General features: G+C 37.7%; 1 protein-coding gene across 1 annotated transcript in view; it reads left to right on the forward strand.

Annotated features, from left to right (window-relative positions):
• Window positions 1-11,666, forward strand: part of LOC102850250 (platelet basic protein-like) — a 25,139-nt gene extending 13,473 nt beyond the window's left edge. Inside the window, exons 4-6 of the mRNA XM_006898466.1 lie at window positions 10,456-10,562; window positions 11,289-11,421; window positions 11,564-11,666. Coding sequence (XP_006898528.1) covers window positions 10,456-10,562; window positions 11,289-11,421; window positions 11,564-11,666 — 343 coding nt within the window. The remainder of the gene's footprint in view (window positions 1-10,455; window positions 10,563-11,288; window positions 11,422-11,563) is intronic.
• Window positions 11,667-11,881: the final 215 nt, after the last annotated feature.

Genomic DNA, 11,881 nt, shown 5'->3' on the forward strand with positions numbered 1-11,881 from the left:
GCTGTTCCTCCACCCTACCAAGCATGATGTCCCTCTCCAAGGACCGGTCTCTCTTTACAACATGTCCAAAGTATGTCAGACAAAGCCCCAGAAAACCTCCAAACTGAGAAGCAATAATATCATTTTAAAGACTAAGGTGTGCCTGATTCAGACCAGGGTCCTTTCAGTCACTTGTTATGCTATGCATCTGATACCTGGACAATAAATAAATATGACAAAAAAAGAATTGATGCCTTTGAGCTGGGTACAGAACACCCCCTAGACTGCCAAAAGAACCAAAGTGTATCCAGAGTCTTCTCTGGAGATAATGATAGTGAAGTATATCTCACATACCTTGGGCTTGTGGTTAGACAGGGCTTTTCCCTGGCAAAGGATATCATGCTTAAAGAGTTGAAGGATCACTGAAAGAGAGGAAAACCCTCAAAAAGGTGGTTTGACAGAGTGACTGCGGTAATGGGCTTGAATATGTCAGAGATGATGAGAAGACACAGGACAGGACAGTTTTAGATTTGTTGTCCATAGGGTCACTCTGATTCATTCTTAACACGTAACAAAACTGAAAGATGGCAAAAAAAAATCTCAAAATTTTTGTTGTCTTGTTAGAAGAAACTCATAGTTGACCATACAGCAGATTGTCGGAGGCTGTAAATTGCACAAGCAGACACTGCACAACTTCCTCTTGCTCATCTACTGGTGGATTTGAACCACCAGAGAAATGTTACCTTTGGGTTAACAGTATAACTCCCTATCCAGTATGCCACCAGAATACCCCCACCTTGTTGTTGTTAGTTGTTATTGCCTCATCTATGATTCATAGTGACCCTATGAACAACAGCTCGTGGACCTTTCTTATGATCTCAAACATACTGGAGCCCATTGATAGAGGCACCAGGTCTATAGAGCTCCTTAATGGCCTTCTTTCTTTCACTGGCCCTCTACTAACTTTTAAACAATTCTTCTACTCTGTTAAGGCTCTGAAACTCTCATCTACTAAATCATTGACAATTAAACAAGCAGTCAGCTAAACTCTGATCTATGTTGCTGTTCAAACCCAGGAAATTTTCAATGTTATCATTTATGCCTTCCATTCTTCAAGACTGTACTTCTGGCCTCTGGGTGTGTCACATTCACATAATCCTTCAATTCCTGTTGGTATGACAAGCTCTGTGATAACATATGACTAGTGATTTTGTGTCTTCTATCAAAGTTTTCATTCTTGCATAAGGAAAAGGATTACTGTGGGTAAATTTCGTACTGTGCATTACTTCAAAAGTTTTTCCTGGTCTGGATATTACAAAATGAGAAGTAGACCAGACAGAATGGGCACCTGGGGATTTGGATTTCGCCTCACTGACTAAATCACGGAAGATGGGAGCATGAACTATGACTTAGATTTTGGCTGATGATTTGTTTGCTCTTGAGTCAGCAAAATTAGTATTCTACTTCTGAGAAAGCCTTTTCATGCTTCAAGTATGTAGAGACTACTACAACATAGTTTAGTTCTGAAATGATATTTCTTTAAATTCAGTGGGGGCTTTCCCCCCTTAAAGATAGAGAAATTGCAATAATTTCCCTCTAGAAATTCAACTTTCTTGATAAATGTATTTCTTTTTTTTCAATATATTCTTTCTTTTTTTAAATTTTTATTAATTTCAATGAACATCTACAGAGATTTTGGATTTCCATTCATTCATTGTTGCACTTTTCTCCCCACCCCCAGTTCGCTTTTCTCCTTGAAAAGCAAAAGAAAAACTCCTTCATTGGTATACAATCTCCCGGCACATCCCCACCCCCACCCTGAGTATACTCCACTCTGCAACCCTCATTCCGGACTCTTACGACAATCATAAAACTATTAATAGATGTATTTCTTTTAAAAGTAAGTTTATTATGTATACTTCCAACCCTCCTCTGGAGTTGATCCCTTTTTGAAAACAGAGTCTGTTTATGTTATTGTGTTGTTATGTGCCCTCAAGTTGCTTGTAACTCATAGTGACCACCGCCTCTGAACTCTACTCAGTTTCATTGTCTCTGACACACTTACTCTCATTACCTCAAACAGTGAGTAAATTCATCTCATCCAGGGTCTTTCTTTCTTGCTCTGTCCTCCCACTCTTCCAAGCATGATGTCCTTCTCCAAGGACTGTTTCCTCCTTGTCACATGCTCAAAATATGTGAGACAGAGCTTCAAAATCTTTGTCATCAAGGAGCAGCCTGGCTTCACCCTCTCCAAGACAGACCTGTTTATTCTTTTAGCAACTGAGTTTGTTCTCTTAGCAGTTCAATACTCTTCTCCAGCACCACAACTCAAAAGCAAAGATTCGTCTTCTATCATCTTTAACTGTTAGCTTTCTGACACGTACTTAAGTACTTGTGAAGATTATGGTTTGAATCAGGCATATCTTGGTCCCTAGAATGACGTTCTTGAGTGCTCTGAAGATGTCCCTGACAGCAGATTTTCCCAGCCCAATTTGTCTTTTGATTTCCTGGTTACTGGTACCAGAAGTGTTGATTATGGAGCCAAGTAAATTGAAGCTGTTAACAATCTTAATCTTGTCACTATCAATTTGCTTAGTGGTAAGAAACTGTTTTCTTGATGTTGAACTTCAATCTATATTGAAGACTACAGTTCTTGACATTCTGCAATAAATGCTTCAAGTCCTCCTTGGTTTCAGAAAGCAAGATTGTGTCATCTGTAGTAGTCAACAGTCTTTTTACTCTGTACAACTCTATATAACTCAGTACAACAAAGTTGTTTATACTTGCTTGATTTTCTGGTTTTGCACAAAATTGTGACAATTGCATTTTAAGTATACTTGTGGATATTTCCAGCTACGTGAATTTGACAATTCTCCATTTTTCAGTTTTATCTGTGAACCGAGAACAATAGTAACTACTTCATGGGTGTTAAGGGAACACGGTAGATGCTTGATGAATACCAGCTCCATTCTTGTTTCTTCTAATCCAAGTTTCCCTTAATTTAAATCCAAGTATTTCAGTTAAATATTTAAATATTAAGTATTTTAATTAATTTAAAGGGTATCTTTATTTTCCCTAATTTTATCGAGTTCTTTTCTTACTGTGCATTAATGATTCATTTTAATGCTCCTGCATATTTATTTTCATGAATTTATAAAAGGAATTTTGACATAGTCTGTGGCAAAGGCCAAGTTCACCAAGACATCTGTAGGACAAAGATAGTTAACTCTTCTCTTTGCAGTTTTGGAAGCCTGATGGAGAGTCTTTGAGAGTCAGAACTGATTAGATAGCAATGAGTTTGGGTTTTTAGGTGGAAACATAATCTAAATGTATTTTCTATCATTTATCTGATAACATTATCAAAAAGTATGATGTATCTTTTCATATAAATAGTCATCCTTGAAATATTTCCTGACATATACTGGTAATCATGTTACAAGCCAGGGCCTGTGCAAGATTCTTAGGATACGAAAATTGATAAAAAGAGACACTTTCAACTTAAGTCAAAATCATTTGAAATAAGGATATCGAGTTTTCCCACAGGACAAAGGTTTTTGCTTCTTTGTTTTAACTGAACACAGCTGAATTAGATTTTAAAAATAGAAAATACATCTTTGATCTGGCTCCCTGGAATGAGACTTTGATATGAAAATTATATTCATGTGCACAAAACATTTATCCAGAATGCTCTCAAAACAGCACCTATCTACAATAAGTGAACAAAGTTTAGGCAAAGGGAAAGGTTGGATCATAATCCTTTTGCAACAGAGATTCTAAAAGAAGCTTTGGAAAGGGATTAGCCTTCTGGGATTATTCTGAATTGAGGGGTGAAAAAAGGCTTGATTTCAGTAACTCTCCACTGATCAGATTTTAGATGTGGAGTGAGCATAATTTTGGGTGAGATAGTCCCCTGGTGTTGAAAATTGTGCTCAGAGAGAATTTAAGCTGTGGACTGTCTGTAGGCAGCATTCCCAGCAAATGAGGAAAGCCAGTTTGTACTCTCCAGAAGATACTGAAAGGGAGCTGGTAGTGTAGTGAATGACAAGTGCTGTTAAGTGACAGACTGTGCTTCTCAGTGTCCCAGATGGTTAGACCCCAATAGAGACACCACTGGAGAAAATGGAATGACAGTCTCTCTTAAGCTGCAACTTATAGTTGTAGAAACTTTTGTTTGAGGGTCTGCTGTGAACCAGAACTGATTCAGCAGCAATGAATTGGAGTTCTTTATGAAGATATATGTTAGACTGCACAGCTTCAAAAAGAGAGAAAAGTTAAGAAATGGGAAAGAGAAGGGGAGAACTGAAGTGTCTAGCAGACAGTCTCATCAGAATTCAGTCAGTAGTCAGCACCAAGCTAGTCCCATATGAACATGGCTATGTAGTACTTTTGGATATTTGAATCACCTTCATCATGATGTATTTACTCAAGTGAGCCCAAGCAAGATGACTGAAATACCTCTTATTAATTTATGGAATAATCATAGCCAATGCAAAGTTGCATTATGTCATTAAATTTTGGATTGACTGAGAGCAAAAGAAGAATCAGTATTTAACAACTTAATGTGTTTTCACTCACAAGCAATGCCTCATTATAGTGTCCCTGGAATAAATACATTGAAAAGCTGAATAATATTTTATATGTTTGTTATGCAATTAATATTAAGATACTAACATAAAATAAAAAATTTTTAATGTCAAGACTATAACATTTTGCATCTTTTAAACAGAGAGCTCAGGGAGGAATTTCCCCACCAATTTCTTCAACCTTCCCACAACACTAGCCTCAGGCTTCATCTAGAGAAAGGATACAGCAAATCATCAATTACTGGAGTGCCAAGTAATTGAGTTTGACAACTCAGAATGGTGCTAAAACAACATTTTATTTCAGCAAGTACAGTAAATCTTGCATTGCCTAGTATTATACAATGCACTGATGGTTCTCTGCTTTAACACACTGACTGACGTTCTTACTATACTTAGCATATTCTGTGTAATTGGTTTTATGACTAATTTAGGAGATGAATTTGGGAGATGGCAGTTCAAAGCGGTACCTCAACAGCAACTAACAACCATTCAAGATGCTTTGTATGAGTCAATTAGGGTATTTCTTAATTTTAGTGGACAATTGTCTTCCAATATTTCTAGATACTTCTTTTAAAATGGTCAACAGATAAGTTCTTTTTTGGGTTTTAGAAAACTTGTCGGTTTCCTGAATAAGCGCTGCTATTTATATGATCACATAAAGGAAAATGATATTAAAGAACTTACCACGAAAAGAACAGGGTGACTGACAATGTAAGATCATGAAAAGGTTGTCGAGTTATTTTAAAATTAATAATTCTCTGACGCTTATTTCTGCCTCATTTAAACCGTAATTTTATACAAACAAATTGCTTTTGTTGAATAATGTATTTTGTCATTTTTTGACCCATTTCTACAGAGTTACTTCAGCTTTATCTGTATTGTGTTTCTCATCATAGACAACAAAGGAAATTATGCAAAAGCCAATAGTAGTTAACAGCAGCAGTTTTGGTAGCAGTTGTACTGATAGTATTTATAATTGATTTCTCCATTGCCTTAGTGGTAAGGAGTTGCCCTGTTAACCCGGAGATACAGAGTTCACATCTGCCAGCTGTTCCACAGAAGAAAGAGAGCAACGTCCTCTTACAATCTCCTTCTGTGGATTTACAGTCTCCGAAAAGTTACTGAAGGATCAGCTAGGAGTACGTTCAACTCAACAGTACATGGCAACAACAAAAACTTTGCTCAATTTTTAAGTCTTTTATAAAATAAATAGCAAGTAACTCATACAACAAAGACATTTCTTTGATGCTTGGCATATGTTATTTTTGTTGTTGTTAGGTTCTGTCGAGTCAACTACAACTCATAGTGACCCCATAAACAGTGTATCGGAAAGTTGTCATCATCATCTCTGAAATACTTAAGTCCACTGTTGTAGTCACTGGGCCAATCCATCTTGGTAAGGATCTTCCTTTCTTTTACTGACCATCCATATTTGCAAGCAGGATGTCTTTTTCCAAGAACTGGCCCTTCTTAACAGCACGTTCAAAGTGTGTAAGCAAATTTTCACCATAGTTGCCTCTGAGGAGTACCTTGGTTGAACTTTCTCCAAACATATTTGAGTGTTCTTTTTGGAAGCACTTGGGATATTCAGTCCTCTTTTCCAACATCACAACTCAAGACATTAATTATTCTTCTATCACCCTTAGCAATTTTCTTACTTTCAAATGTATAACAAGTAATTGAAAAGACGATGGCTTGAATTGAGTGCACATTAGTTTTTAAATTGACATCATTGTTCCTTAAAACTTCAGAGAGGTCCTTGACAGGAGATTTCCCCAATGCAACCCATCTTTTGATCTCTTAACTTCTGGTATCAAGGTTAGTACCTTGGCACATGTTGTTGTTAGGTGTCTTCGAGGCAAGAATGACTCATAGCGACCCTATGAACAACAGATCTGAACACTGTCCTATCCTGTACCATCCTCATCATCTCCACAGTGATGTACCAATCCATCTCATTGAGGGTCTTCCTTGGCACATAAGATATGGTTAATCAATACTTTTCTTAAATCAATGGAATTAGCAAAGATTTTTCTTTATCTTAAATGCTGACTAACACACTTTCAAAATGTTAGTGACTCAAGAAATGTGTTAATGTTTCCAGATGAGCTAGCTGATGATGCATCTATAGTGACAAGAAGTATTTGTTGATTAGACAATGATTTGATGTTATTGTGACTGTCTCTTTCCTGGTACTTACTAACCCAAACAACGTCATCATTTTAGAATAGCTTCCCTATAGTTTCCCCAAAAGGATTAGAAACTTTTGGACAATATTACTAAATAGACCAGGAAATAGAGTGTATGTATGGAATGAAAAGTGTTCAGTGAAGCCAGTTTGATAAACATGGTCAGTACTTTGTCTGAAGAATTGGTGAAAGATATTTTCAAATATTTTAAACCTTTATATCTTGTACTGTGTACCTTTATATCATGTATTTTGAATTGTTTTCTATGCATCTGAATGTTAGACAATGAATAAAGATTCCAGAAGAATAATTGATGCCTTTGAACTGTGACGTTGGTATATACTGTGGTTTGCCAAATGAACAAACAAATCTGTCTTGAAGGAAGTACAATCAGAGTGTTCCTTATAGGCAAGGATAGTAAAACTTCATATCATTACTTTTGGCATATTTTTAAGAAGTATCCGTTCTTGGAGAAAGCCTTCATGCAGGGAAAAACGGCATCAGTGAAAGAAAGGAAGATCCTCAATGACATAGAAAACCCTACCTGAGATAGATTGACAGAGAGACTACCAGAATAGACTTGAGAACAACAGAGATCATGAGCAGATCCAAGACAGGACAAAGTTCAGACCTGTTGTTCAGACAGTCACTAGGAATCATATTCGACTCAATGACACCTAATAACAGCAGCATCTTGTTCTGAATGATTCTCAATTTACACCTGAATAAAGAAACTTTTTGCTATAAATTAAACACTCTTTCAACCACCATTATGTTCTAAGGGTATGAAGTCCTTCCTTACAAAGTGTTAAAAAGGAATCCCTTTGCTCATTTTTTCTGTTGAATTTCTCTCTGCAATTCACTCCATTTTCCAATTCTTGGAAAGATACTAATTTTCAACTTGAAACGTCTCCTTTCCACTCACTTCTTAGTAAGAGAATTGGTGGCACTTTTGTTAAGTGCTTGCCTGTTAACTGAAAGGTCAACGATTTGAACCGACCAGTTACTCAACAGAAGAACAATGTACCCACAGGTCTACCTCTGTAAAGAGAGCTTTGAAATAGCCTGTTCTGTCTGTCCTGTCTCTTAGAATGGAGAACAGGAATCCACTCAATGGCAATGAGTTTAGTATTTTTATTTTCTTCCTAGAATATGAATTCATGGGTGAGAGTGGTAGAAAATCAATTGAACATTTTCTATGGCTAGACTCTTGAGTTAGCAGAAAAAAAATATAATGAAGAAAAATGAATACTTTAAAACAAGGCTTATGAGTGTATCTAGGTACGGTTATTAACTGTTAAGCAATAGAGACAATTGGCTGGGAAACTTGCTTGGCTCCATAGTCAACAGTCTTGGCACCAGCAGCCAGGAAATTAAAAGGTGCATTGCCATGGGAAAGGCTGCTCTTAGGGACCTCTCCAAAGTACTGAAGAGCAATGGTGTCTCTCTGGAGACTAAGGTGCATCTGATACAGGCCATGGTCTTCGCAATCACTTGTTATGCATCAGAGAGTTGGACAATGACCAAGGAGGATAGAAGGAAAATTGATGCCTTTGAGCTGTGGTGCTGGAGAAGAGTATTGAGAATACCATGGGCTGCTAGGAAAACAGACAGATTTGTCCCGGAAAGGGTTAAACCGGGTGGCTCCTTGGAGGCAAGGATTCTGAGGCTCCATCTAACATACTTTGGACATGTTGTGAGGAGAGACCGGTCCTTGGAGAGGGACATCATGCTTGGGAGGATGGAGGGACAGCGCAGGAGAGGAAGACCCTCTATGAGGTGGATTGATTCAGTGACTGGGATAATTGGGATGGGAATGTCAGAGACGGTGCAATTGGCACAGGACAGAGCGGAGTTTAGGGCTGTTGTACATAGGGTCGCTATGAGTGGCAAGCGACTCGATGGCACATAACAACAAAACAACAACATATGGTTTACGGTGCTCAATATTTTGGTTAATAGCAACTTTTACACATTGAATATTTCAAGAATTCTGTATACAATTTTAAAGATAGATAAAAATCTGAAAATAAAAGGAGAATTTTAAATAATTTTGTATATCACGTATCCTACATATAGGTGACTCTAGTGGGTAAAATGTTGTACTACCAGCTAAAAGATATTTTATATGGATCCACCAGCTGCTATACTGGAGTAAAGGGGCCAATCTCCTCCTTTGTGATTCACAGCTTTTGAAGATCCCTGGAGGGTCAGCTATGAATTGGTTCTGACTTGTCCACACATAGTAACAACGCCACATGCTGTAGGAGTCATGAAGACTACAAAGGACCTTCCAGGCATGTGTCTACTCTCAAAAGTGTACAATTTTGACGAAGAGGCGGGTATTATGGGGAGACAAAGATTATTACCAGACAACAAAAACATATATAAGTCAGCATGCAATGTATATGATCTGTTTAGATTATTACCAGACAACAACAATACATGTAAGCCAGCATTTAATGTATGCTGTTGTTGTTTTGTATCGTCGAGTCAGAATCGACCCATAGCTGAAGCTCTGGTGGGTTTTCAGAGGAAGGTAATCTCATGGGAGGAAGATTGCTCATTGTTCTCCCTCAGAACGGCTGGTGGCTTCCGGATTGCAGGGCAGTTTCTTGCCACTGCGCCACCAGTGCTCCCTTCTTAATGTATACATTCTATTTATATGTCCCTGTACGTTTCTCTGTGGGGCTTATTACTCTTTATCATGTAAATTTGAGATTGAGACCTTCAACTAGAGTCTGAAGATTGAGGAATAAGGGTTTCATTGAAATTTTTAAAAATGCAATAGTGGAATCTCTTCAGTGTCCTCGAGATGATGACTAGAAAGTCATTGTTCAAGTCACAGACTGCTACAGTCATTTAAAATAATGGCACAAAAGGGAAAACAAAATAGCATGAGAGAATGCTGACATATTTTTGAGGGACAGAAGTAAGTTATATAATTATCCATAGAGAATAAAAGCAAAAGAGATAGAGACTTCTTTTTAACTAGAGTATATACCACTCTTAGAAATAAATTTTTATCTTAAAATACAAGAGAAATTGACTTTTATGTCCAATTTCAGCATAAGATGATAAAAAAGACATCTGAAAGTCAGAATAAAGATACCCATAGTATAATATTCAAATTGTCCTATGATTACTTCATATTTTAACTCTCTAAGCTAATTTCAAACACTATGACTAATATAGGATCTCCTTTTCTTTTTTTACAACACAACTGGCAAATTGTAAAGGAAAATAACTCTCTCTTTTAAGGATCAAATGTTTATATCTTTTATTAGGCACATAAAGTTTCTGTAGTTATAAAAGTTTATAAATACATTTATAAAAGAAATGAAGCATATTATTTCTGTCTAGTCCTTTCTTCCTCAAGGCGAATACTTTTCTGTGTGTAAGGAGGATGGTTATTGGGAAAGGGAGAATAAGGGGATGAGGGGAACCACAAAATGCAATTTAATAGGAACCCTTAACTTTCCTGGTGCTTATCTGAGTTCAGCACAACCCAGCCACCCCGAGTGATATTTTTAAGCACTGAAAACCTCACCCCTTTTCCTCTCTTTCCCTATCCTCCTCATTGACCTTGAGGGAACATGTATAAAAGCATGAAGAGTCACTCAGCTGATGACATAAGTATCAATTCATCTTCATGCTGAAGTCTTCTGACTGAACTCTAAAGAAGCCTTCACCATGACCTTCAGATATAACACAGCCTCGCACACCAGTGCCAAACCCTTGGGTGTTCTACAAGTGTTGCTACTGCCGTCGTTGCTCCTGACTATGCTCACTCTCTGTGCCAGCCAAGAAAGTAAGTAAAAAAAAGTCGAAGTCTTTCCATGGAGGAGTCAGAACTGATTTCTGGCTGATCATCCAGTGGGTTTCCAAAGCTCTAAGTTGCTCTGGAGGAGATTTCTATCTTTCTCCTATGAAGCCACTAGTGGATTTTGGGGTTAGCAGTGCAACTGTCTACAGAATAAGCCACTTGAGCTGCCTAAGAAAGGAAAAGAAACCCCTAAAGGGTGAGACTCTGCCTCCTCGAAGCTGAAGCTGTAGGCAAGAGGGTTCTGGAGCAAATGTGGGTATAGGAACTCTGAAAGGAGGAGCTACAGTCTGCTATCTTTTAACTTGTGCCAAGCCTTTTAACTAGTCTTACTAAAGATTTAACCACTTTTATTCACAAATGGCCTTTTATGACAGGTAAATTACTTCGATTTGTAAATAAGGAGATGGAGGAAACAAGTCAATAGGTTGAAAAAAACAAAACAAAAAAGAACCACTGTGCCAGTCAGTTGATTCTGAGTTGGAATAATCCTGTATGACAAAGTAGAATAGCCTCAGTTTTCAAGACTCTAAATCGTCACAGAAGCACGTAGCCTCATCTTTTCCCCATGGAGGTGCTGGCATGTCTGGATCCCTCATTTTTCAGTTAGCCACTGAGCACTTACTTAACCACTGCTTCACCAGGGCTCTTCCCCAATAGGTAAGATGCTTAAAATACTCATGACCACTAAGAGATTTATCGTTTCTACCCCAGGTAACCTCGGAAGAGCAGACCCTTATCTTGAACTACGCTGCATGTGTGTGCACACGTCCACAGTCAACCTCAGTCTCATTAAGACATTGAAGCTGATCAAACCAGGAGTCTATTGTGACAAAGCTGAGCTGATGTAAGCTTTATACTATTGACTAATTAAGGAACCCCTTTACCCTTATCCTCATACACTCCTCCCAACATATACCACTGTCTTCAGTCCCGTCCACTTCTTCTGAGTCTGGGACTTTTGCCTAATCTTTTCTCTTTTTTTGCAGAGTAACACTAAAAGATGGCTCAGAAAGGTGCCTGGACCCAGAAGCTCCTATAATCAAGAAAATAGTCCGGAAAATGTTGAAAAATAATAGATCATTTGCTTGATCTGTTCATTTTCTATACAGGATTGTCCCCTCCCAGGAAAGATGAAATTATCAAATGTTGGATTTCTACAGTATTTGTTCATCAAAGACACTTATTCCATGCTGTATTAAACTTTGGATGTGCTTACTTTCCTGTCTCAAAAGTGAAATCTGCTTGATTTTTTTCTTTAAAAAGTCACATTTTACTACTCTTAGAAGGCTAGTTAAAAGATATCC

The sequence above is a fragment of the Elephantulus edwardii genome, unplaced genomic scaffold (assembly GCF_000299155.1).
Source record: "Elephantulus edwardii isolate Elephantulus edwardi_28Jun2011 unplaced genomic scaffold, EleEdw1.0 scaffold00230, whole genome shotgun sequence".
Classification (NCBI taxonomy): Eukaryota; Metazoa; Chordata; class Mammalia; order Macroscelidea; family Macroscelididae; genus Elephantulus; species Elephantulus edwardii.